The 11,451-nt window shown below is 36.1% G+C and overlaps 1 protein-coding gene across 1 annotated transcript; it reads left to right on the plus strand.

The window, feature by feature from the left end:
• The first annotated feature begins 1,969 nt into the window (after positions 1–1,969).
• On the plus strand, positions 1,970–10,912 carry LOC121726410. The gene is made up of 5 exons (XM_042113758.1): positions 1,970–2,072; positions 3,970–4,062; positions 4,887–5,060; positions 9,018–9,277; positions 10,815–10,912. Exons 2-5 carry the CDS (start codon positions 3,970–3,972, stop codon positions 10,819–10,821), a joined length of 534 nt encoding a protein of 177 aa, XP_041969692.1. The 5' UTR covers positions 1,970–2,072; the 3' UTR covers positions 10,822–10,912.
• Positions 10,913–11,451: the final 539 nt, after the last annotated feature.

An 11,451-nucleotide genomic window follows, 5' to 3' on the forward strand; every position in this document is an offset into this window, starting at 1 on the left:
GCGACCGCAGAAGTCGCAAATTAAACAAATACCAAGTTAAATTGAAAATTTAAGTGACACGGCGCGAAGTAAACAAATTATCTGGGCGAAGTTTACACCATCGTCATTTTAATGAGACCACGTATTCGATGTCAATCCGAGGGCCACTCATTAAATATAGTGAAACGCGCTTTTTCTAACCCCAAGCGAATTCGACACTTGCAGCCTACGCAGTAAGATTTGATCGAGTTTGAAAGTATTCAAGACGTGGTTGGTTTCGAATATAAATAATATATCTTTATACCTTTCAATCATCAGTATGAAGTTATAGTAAAACTAGTGACCAGCCCCGGCGTCGCACGGGTATAAAATATATAGCCACAGAAAAAATGATTAAAATCGATAGCCTATGATCCTTCACGTGGTCTACTTCTTATCTGTGCCAAATAACATAAAAATTGCTCCAGTAGTTCGCGAGATAAGCCCTTTCAAATAATTTCCCCCGTTTTTTCCACATTCTCCTATTAGTCTTAGCGTGATAAAATATAGCCTATAGCCTTTCTCAACAAATGGGCTATCTAACACTGAAATTTTTTTTCAAATCGGACCAGTAGTTCCTGAGATTAGCGCGTTCAAGTTAGCCCTTTAAAATAATTTTCCCTGTTTTTTCCACATTTTCCTCTATTTCTTCGCTCCTATTAGTCTTAGCGTGATAAAATATAGCCTTCCTCGATAAATGGGCTATCTAACACTGAAAGAATCATCAAAATCCATTTCGTAGTTTTAAAGATTAAAGGGAACAAAGGGACATGAGGGAAAAAAGCAACTTTGTTTTATAATATTATTATGTATACTCGTAGAGAAGCCCCGGCAAGTATGCTAGTCGCCATATAGCTTTCCTACACTCACTAATCATTATACCATTTTAGGCTTCATACAGACGAACGGCACTTGTCGACGGCACTTCCCTTCGTCTGTAAGCGCTCTAACTTATATTTTATTTTCAAATATATATCCATACTAATATTATAAATACGAAAGTGTATCTGTCTGTCTATTACCTGTTCACCCCAAACCGCTGAACTAATATTGTTGATACTTTGAGTCCCCGGAAAGGACATAGGTTACTTTTTATTACGAAAAAGTGTACTTTAGTCGGTAGGTATGTATGTAAAATAAATGGTTGTTAAAATATATTTTGAGCATAATATCTGTGCCAAATAGCAATAAAAACTTAAGTAGTAAGGGACCCATTCCACCCAAACGTTTTAGACCAAAATAGTTGACTTTATTTTTTCTCTCGTAAAAGATAATGGCAAGCGAGATAGTTTGGGGCATGTGCCGTCGGGTCAAAGTATTATTTCTCTATTCTTACGTTTGCTTTTACTGCGCACTTGCCTTCTGTGATGCGTGGGCCTGAAAGGCTGAACTTATTATTATTCGGTATATTTATAGAAAATGTAACACTTCTTAATACTTTTTTTTAATGAAATGAGGGGGCAAACGAGCAAACGGGTCGCCTGATGGAAAGCAACTACCGTCGCCCATGGACAGAAGAGCTGCAGGTGCATTGCCGGCCTTTTAAGTGGGAATACGCTCTTCTCTTGAATATTTTGCAGGTCGTATAGGTCCGGAAATACTTGTATGTACTTAGTTATCATTATTTATTGGATATTTCCGGCAATTTTATTTTGTCGCAGAAATTTTTCAATATTTTTTTCTATTATTCCTACGGCATTTTCCTGCATTGAAAAATCCCATCTCCACACCAAATTTTATCTAAATAGGTTCAGCTGCTGGGACCCAATTTTCGTACCTCCGATATTGCTTCAATTCCAAAATCGAACCCTATCGGCCCCCGTACGTAATACGAAGTTCTAATCAAAAACCAGATGTGAATGAAAGGCTATTAACTGGGTTTGCTGGGTTGTGCAACCGCAAACAATCGACTCTCACGGCAGCTGCTGAAAGCAAACAATTCCATAAAACAATGAGTTTTTGTTCGGTGATAGCGGAGGTTTTTATAAGCGCTGGGGCTAATTTTATGCAGTACATTCAGCCCGTCGCATCGCACTCGTCCTTGCGGAATAAATGTGAGTTTTGTGGAAAAACCTTCCTAATAGTACGGGATCCCTTTTTTTTATTAACATGGGGAAATGCATTACGCATCCCCGGCGAATTGGGGATATCGGCCGGGGTATGTGGGACTCTCAGAGGAACTACCCACTAAAACCCCATGGTGCTCCACTCGCCGCTTAGGCAATGTTACGTGCACGATCAACCCACCGCAAAGTACGGGATCCCTAGAACATTTTTTTTTATTACCATCAAGCTAATTTTTTGTGAGTAGCTTCATTTTGATAAGACGAACAACAATTTTATCTGCGAAAAATCTCGAAAATGGTAGCTAACAGAGATAGAAATGATTTCATACTTTAATTTGATGGTCCTACTCTTAAATTATTTAACTATTAACCTATCGACGTACAAAAAATCAGATGGTTACGGTTCCGTTTTAGGGTTCCGTAGTCAACCAACTTTAACCAGCTGATTTTTTATATATTGATAGGTTAATAGGTATATGATTTAAAAGTAACATTGTGCTACAGATAGAACGTATGAAATTCTTTCTATCTCTGTTAGCTACCACTTTTGAGATTTTTCGCAGATAAAATTGTTGTTCGTGTTATCAAAATGAAGCTACTCACAAAAATTAGCTTGACAGTAATAAAAAAATATATATTCTAGGGATCTCTGACTATAACCTAATTAAGTTTTTGTTTTTAATGTTTTTATCGCGCAGCGTCGTCCTTTTGAACCAAAGATAATGCTCTTCTTTTGTGGTTATAAAACGGGGTTTACGAAAATGCAAAAATTTTAAAGTTTTTTTTAATAAGTCATAAAGTAATGTACTATACATTGTAATGACGTTATAATATTATGAATAACAATATTATAAATCGAGTTACATAAGTATAATATATTGGAAATGATTGAAATGATTTCACATGCTCAAGTTAGAAACCTAACTCATTTGCGAACGGTAATGGTAGGAAGCTATAAATCAAAGCCAATAAGAAATTCCCGCACCTATCAATAATCAATAACTAGTTGTGGAACTGCACCGCAGCTCGCCGACATCAAGATGCCGAGAGCAAACAAACTTGGCAAATACTCGATAAAAGCCGATAAAGTTTGATGAGGAGCAAAATTCAAACAATATGAACGCGAGCGAAGCGCAACAAAACAACACCGTGCTCAATATGAGCTCGCAACAGTCTTTTTGTGCTACTTCCATTGTTATGAGTTCGATAAGTACGTACTTTATTTCTATTTATACGGTATTTAATGCTATTGACAACCTTTTTGTGATTTTTACGTTTGCTCCTCCTATTGCTAATTAACATTGCCTCATAAACTTGCTACGAGAACTTCGGCCATCGGCGGGGTGGGTCTTTCCTTATTGTACTTTTATTTTCGCGTAGATTAATATTTTTCTAGGAAATTATCGAGCCGAAGATGAATGCATTGTTTGCGTACGTTTAATTCGAGCGCGGATTAATCAAGACGCCTCTCATCTGAATAATGAAACGGTGATTATTCTCGGGCCAAAACACAGCCGCCATCTTCAAAATAAATCACTCAGCTAATGACCACGGTCCGGGAAGATCCGTCCCACTATCCGTCTTTGCGTACCGTGTCTCCGCAAATTGAACTTAATTTAGGGGTTTGATTTCGAGCATATTGAGGAGACTCTCCAATTACTGGCATTTAGAAAATGGAATATAGTTTCTGAGAAAAAAATGTTTTTTTTACCTGTCAAGCTAAATTTAATTAACTCAATAGTACTTATTACTCCATCTCAAAAATAAATCTTTCAAAGGAAATAAATAATATCCGACTGAAATATTTCCATAAATTTTCCACGTGTCTCTGAAGATTTCCTTTGTGTTTTAAAAATATTTACCTTGCCTGTCCATTTTGTTCCAGATGTTTGCGGTAATCTTCTTATGTCTCCTAAGTTTGTCGTACGCGATTCCTGCTACGTTAGAGGGAACTGTGGTCGATTTTACGGACCCCAAGGTAAATCGTTTATTTTCCCTTTAGAATTTTGCTTTTATTTAGATTTAATATTATAAGGACTAAAGGTGTCTTGAAAATACAATGGAATACTTGCTTGTCTAAAGCCTTTCTCGTATATTAATCCATATGTATTTTGTTTACATAACGAACCAATTTAGGTTTTAAAAAAAACCTATATTTAACATCAATGGGCCTATCAGCTATTTATGAGATTAATGAAAAATTTACATAAGCCTAATTCTCATCTAAAAGGTTGAGTTAAAATTCACAGTGTCAAACCTCCAACAGAGGTCAAAGAATATAAATTGCTTATTCACTTAAAGAGATCTTTTGTATGGAACATCATTAGAGATTATTGAGGCTCTCTGTTACCATAGTATTTCAGAGAATAATTATTATAGTACGTCCATTGTATCAGTTGGCGAGCGAAAAATTTAGGATTGCCGAAGGGATCACCATATTCCCAATATTAGATGGCAGATTATTCAATTTAAATCATTTTAAAATATTTGAGTTTAGAACATCCATTATAGTACCTTTAAGTATAATATTTTTTTATCCTTTAAATCAAGTGTTATTAAACAAAGAAGGAGGAGCATGTCGTACACATTACTATAATATAGCACTAATTTGAGACGTAGTACAAAATGAAAGGTCTAGAAAAGTTGAACATTTTATTGTATGACGAAAAATCTCTAAACCATGGAAGATAACATAATATAATGCTAAAAACGCCCCTTTTCCTTTATTGTAATTATGGCCACATCAAAAGATTATAATTATTTTAATATCGCAAAAAAGTAAAAGTAAATTACAATCTCCAGATCAAAGGCCATTTGGCAGCCTTAGCGCATATGGGCGCGTCGTGCATGATCAAGGCCCAGCCGCCTCGGGCAGACGTGGAGGCCTACCTCACCAACACTCCCGCACAGACCTACAGAGGCCAGTGCTTCGCCACCTGCATGCTGGAGTCCAGTGACGTTATTGATAGAGGACAGGTAATGTACCATCGAAGAAATGGATTCATAGGCAGATGGCGGACCTATGCAATTTGGTCGCCATATGTCAAATCAAGCCGCCAGATCGCAACTAAAGGTACAAGTTGGAAGCCGGCTACATGAAGTGGCAGCAGACGACGTGTCGTCGCGACACTACTGGTTTCCAATGCCGGTTTTAGCACTACCAGCGCCCTGGGCGAGATTTTTTCGGCGCCCAGGATGCTAAAAAGGCAACAACCCTTTTTTTGCGTTCGGCGCCCTAGGCGGTCGCCCAGCGTGGCTCCCCCCCCCCCTAACGCTGCTTCTGCTGGTTTCTATATACTTTCTATGAATGAGTGTCGCTAGCCTATCAATTACCTTCCGCAGCTAGCGACACGAAGTCGCTAGGTGCGGAGGGTATTTTATAGATACAAACCAGTAGTGTCATGGGCGTAGCCACACTGGGGCAGGCTGGGGCACTTGCCCCACCCTGGGTGTGACCTACAAGGTGCCTAATTATTTTTTTTTTCTTATACTAACAACAATTATAATATCCGTGAAAGTTGCACAATATAAATATTTAGCGGCGATTTGTATTGTTTGCTTGTTTTGTTTTAAAGGCTGTTAAAACACTTGAATAAGAAACAAATGATTTCCGAATTTAACCTTCTAATTTTCGTCCTTGTATATGTAAAATACAACTAAATAATATATGTATAAACAATTGCATAAATTAAATGACATTTTTAGCCCAATAAAAGAAACGCTGAAATTAAAATGTATCTAGCAATTAGCAATTAGCCCCACAGCGAGTTCAGCTGCAATCACGCTAATGTTATACAAGCTTTTCATTCCCATGCATTTAATTTTGGCTTATACACTTTGCAACTTTTCATTTCATTTTAAACAATTTTTTATTTTTTATTTTGATATGATTGTAAACATCGTTATTGAACTACTTACAGTAAAAATTCATGTTTGCTTTAATATGGCTGATAAACTCTTATCAGCCGTATTAAAGCAAACATAAATTATATATAATATAACCTACTAGATGACCTCTTCCGCCAAATTTCGTTTATCGTGGAGGAACCGTACATTTTCCCGGGATAAAAAGTATCCTAATATCCTTTCTTGGGACTCAAAGCATCTCCATACCAAATATCAGTCAAATCGGTTTAGCGGTTTGGGCGTGAAGAGGTAACAGACAGACAGACAGACACGCTTTTGCATTTATAATATTATAGTATAAACTTATATAGTATGGATGGAAGAATGGATTGGAATTGGATCGTTTCGATGCTTCCCAAATGAAGTTAATAAAAAAAATACATAAGTATATTTTTTTACATTGAAGCAAACAAATTAGAAAGTTCTGAGAAACGATTTTATTTGCTTTTAAAAAATCAGCAACCAATCGAAGCCCATCGTAATTAATATCGTGTTAATAAACCTTCGTGGTTTTTCGATGATATAGGGTACGGGCACCAGTAGTCAGCCTTTTAGTGGAAAGTGCAAGTTCAAATGTGGATAGAAAATTATTTAAAATAGTAATCAAAAACCTTTTGTACTCATTCACTTAATCATTTATTAAATATTGTTATGAAATTAACATATAATATAACTTTTCTTAATAAGTATAGAAAATAAAGTATTTTTCAAAATAAGTCACATTTCCCCAGTACTCAGCCGTCACAACCCAGTTCTCGGCCAAATAGCTACCAGTAGTCAGCCTCTCATTAGATGGGCCTCAAAAGAGACCTATGGAGCTGAAACAAATAAACAATGCATGTCTGGTCTCTGACAATGCCAAAAAACTAAGAAATTACTTGGTAGGTAGGTGCTTCATAAATAAATGAATAAATTAAGCAGCGTAAGTTACTGATGGCTGAACACTGGGTATACCTCACCAGTACTCAGCCGTGGTTCGACCGTGTCTAGTTAGGCGGCCGACTACTGGTTTTTATATGGAATTATGTATGACCAGTACTCAGCCGGGGGTGGCTGAACACTAGATAATGTACAAGAAACGCATACCCAGTAGTCAGCCACCTCATTATTTAAATAACTATAAAGAAACTGTTCTATAACTCATTTGATTTAGATGTAAAAAATGTAATAACAATATATTTTAATAAAATATGACACAAAAGTTAAGAAGAAATCTCAATAACTGACCTTTTTGTCGGGCACTTCCCACTAAGAAAATTTTGGCACCCAAGCCGCATCTTGGCTCGACTAGTGACAACGTCGAATTGGAATCAGGTTACCATTTCTTGCAGACACTTAGCGTTATTGTGACGTTCTGAACTGACCAATAAGAAGGCCAAGCTTTTTTTAAAATTAACTTGATTGGTTAATTTGCAATAGAACGCTATTTCTATAAATTTTTAGCTGGAAAAGGCTGACTACTGGTGTGAGGCTGACTACTAGCGCCCTTACCCTATTATATGTTTTGTAATATGTATTGTTTTTTTTATTTAATTTAGGGCCGTCTATGGGCTCTGCGCCCATATCCTTTTTTTGCTATCTTTTTGCTAAAAAAATATGTATTGTTTTAAATGGTAAATAAATAAAATAAAAAAAAATTGAGTCAATGATTTAAAAGCACCGGTTCTTCAACTGTACACATAACAGTCAATTCAGCAATGGATTTTCGTATATATTCGTATTACTATAGTCCAATTACGTGAGGACGGTTTTGAAGAAGTCGGGTCACTGCAGTATAGAGAGACAGAGCTATATAGCCAAGATGTTTTCTTTATCGTTTCTTTATAGAATCGCCTAATTAGCGTTCAACAATATTATGAAGTTGATGTTCGACTCGTCTAATTTCAATTTCATTTTGTGCAGCGATTCTATAAAGAAGCGTTAAAGAAAACGTCTTGGCTAGGGGTTCTGGTGACTGGTATTGTCCATTTACGTGACTTCCGTTTGTCGACGCCGACACAGCCTCCGTCTAGTGACTAGCCGCAGTCTTCCGGAATGTTGTTGGGATAACGACTTAGTCTTTCCACAGTGTGTTGATGCCAAATTGGCAACTTACAAATTTCTTACAAGTTATTACAATAAAAAATAAAGACTATAATTTACCGTAACTTTAGAACTATAACACAGTTTACTTTAGTAGAAAAAAAAACCGGCCAAGTGCGCTTCGGGCCACGCGCAATATAGGGTTCCGTAGTACTGCTAGTTTTATTTAAATTTTTGTATCAAAATCAAAAATATTTATTTCCAAATAGGTTAACAAAGTTAACGCTTTTATGGTTAATGAATGTATATTTATAACGTGTTTTACACTACTAACAACATCATCTCAGTTACTTTCAAAGGAATTTGAACGAAAAGTTCCTTTATACTTCGCCGAATACATTTTTATTAGTTGATCGACTATTACTCAATAACTTATAAAGTCTCCTTAGCCGTGATAGTTTTCCTTTTAAATTCAGCAAATTTCTTACTCCCGTGATTTTTTTCACATTTCCAGAATCAACCGTTTAGCTGGTAGAAGGGGGACTGGACTCTAACGAGTTTTTCCACTTTAAAACTTAATATTTCACAAACAGATCCCTAAATCGGAAAATTATCTACAAATACTAATAATATTTTTAAAAAACCTATCTAACGACACACCACAGGATGGGGTGGACGCGAAAAAAAATTTCATTCCCACTTGATGTGTAGGGAAGGTACCATAAAATATATTTTTTAAATTTCATATAAGTACCATTTTGTCGGCATCATTAATATGTGCACTCATGCCAAATTAGAGCTTTGTAGGTCCTATAGCCTCTGAGCAAAACCGCGGACAGACAGACAGACAGTCAGACAGACAGTCAGACAGACAGACGGACGAACAGACCGAAACTATAAGGGTCCCTTGTTGACTACGGAACCCTAAAAAATAATTAATCACTTCTACTTATTGAAAACCAAGCACTATCAATTCCGTTCACTTCTAAATTTTCACTTTCTCAGGTAAACCGAGAAATTCTCATCAAACTGGCTAGCGTCATCAACGGGCGAAACTCTTATGTGGTTCGAAAGCTGAAGGAGGTGTCCCGAAGGTGTAGCATGATAGTTACATCGGATGACTTCAAAGATCGTTGCGTGTTCGGTGCGATGTACAACAACTGCCTGAATAAGAACATGAAGGAGTTCCGTTTCCCCGAAGAAATAGCCGCAGAGGTACTCAAAGTGTTGCCGTTCCATCTCGTGACCACTAAAAGGACGCCTTAGTATGTATTTTTCTACGTATATTTTAATACTTGATTTTACCTAACTCTTTTGGGGTATCTTACGGCAACACTGTAATTTTTCGGGATAAAAAACAGTCCGTGTTGATCTTTAGCCTAAAATAATAAGTGTGATTCTTGTTTGCTAATGTGTACTTACAGAATGAGACCAATACAAATTACTAAACTCATGTAACTATAAAGATTTTACAACATATCCGTTACTTGTATTATGGATACTTTCTCATTTAAAGCTAACTAGCTTAGCAACCAAGCTTAATTCCTTAAGTAACGTAAATAGTTGGATTATCCATTAACCAATCCCGGTCGTCCATTACGAATGCGTTATCGTATTTTCTAAAAAGCCACGAAATAGAGGGTCAGGATAATAGAACGTTAAGGAAAGACCAACAAAGGAATCGTCCGCATCACCCCCAACAATCCGGGTCAATATATACGGACCCGTGCCGATTGAGATTCAATCGGATACGCTGATCCCTCTTGTCCATTAAAAATAAAAATGTCCCCACTTTTTAACAAGACTTATTAAAGGTTGTGCGCCCTCTGCCTAAATTCTAGCTTTACAACAAATTTTAGACCTCTTCAGAAGTTAAAGGAGAGACACGACTTTTTGTTATGTACCTAGTTTAAAAAGTATTACTTTTTAAAGTAGGTTTATTTATTAAAGTACCTTTTTAAAGTAGGCTATTACTATTACTACTATACTATTTAGAAGCTCGTATTCAAACGGTTAACCGTTGGAATACGAGCTTCTCTTACAAACATAGAATAACTGGTGGTGTAGTAATTAGTAACCCACATTTTTTGTTGAGTTATGAATGAAGGCTTGTTCTAAATGAACTAAAAGAACAATATATAATTTTTGTGGGATGATACACAAATGCTTAACAGCGTCCATGACTGTCAGCTTGAGTCGGCCTCTCCTGTTTGACCCATGATGGATTAACATAATCTGTGACGAATTCGTCTTTGCTCATGATCAACATCCACTGTCGTCTATCATAGACAAAGATAGCTTACCAATCACCGTTATTCATGGCCCAACGTCGAGGCTTCAAAGGACATTTTAACTAATGACCATGACTATGGCTTATCTTGCAAAAACAGCATTGGCTATTTTCGAGCTCGCTACAATACTTTCAATTTATTTTACTTTATCCTATCATACGCGTCAAAGTGTTGGACCCGAAAGCCGTTATGATCTTGATAAATGGTGCGTCCGCCTGACCCCGTTATACTCCAAGATAAGTCGAAAAGACAACCCAACTTTTTACACCCGCTTGCACCAAATTATTAAGGTCTTCGTCCATTATACCTATCCAACTTCAACATTTTTTAATGTTGTGCTAAGTAATCGCTACGTTAAGTTATTTAAGACTAAACCATCGTACGGTATGCATGTGAATCAATTCCTCTTGTAGTACAAAGATAATGTTACTTTTATTATCCTTCATTACATCGTAACAGCTAACTTTTGTTGGTATTACTTTTATCTAATAATTTTAATTTATTGTTACAGCAAATAAAAGAGGGACGCTCTGCTGAAAACCAAAACGGAAACTGTTAAATGCCGTTTATATTTTTATACGATACTTCATTAAAATTATGTATTTGTTATTTTTTGTCTCGTTTATAATACCCCTAGTAATTTTTGAGAATATACATAAAATGTAACATGTTCAAAAGACAATACTGAGTCCATTATACGGTCAGACGATAAATAGATTAGAATACAGAGTACTTTAATACGTCATTTTTCCTCCTGTTTTACATACAAGACATAAAAAAATAAAAAGTAAAGCACCTACATGGTGCTTGTACCAGTAACTTTACATTATTATATAATATACCAACAAAATGTACAACAAAAGGATAATATATGTACTTGAAACAGTAAAAATCATACAAGTACCTACTCAACAAAAGGCAAGGAACATGCTAACAAGTACCTAATATAAAAACCCTTATCCTCTTAAAAGAACATATTATGTATACAAAAATAATATTATGTTTCGACTTCCGAGTGTCTGGTACAAAATTTGGGGAAAGGTCAAATGTTTAGGATTAACATTGTATCGGAGCAAATATTAATATAAAGGAAAGAACCAATAAGAGCTTTATTGAAATGACAAAACAAATATGGATAAATATAGAGA

The sequence above is a fragment of the Aricia agestis genome, chromosome 4, assembly GCF_905147365.1.
Source record: "Aricia agestis chromosome 4, ilAriAges1.1, whole genome shotgun sequence".
Lineage (NCBI taxonomy): Eukaryota > Metazoa > Arthropoda > Insecta > Lepidoptera > Lycaenidae > Aricia > Aricia agestis.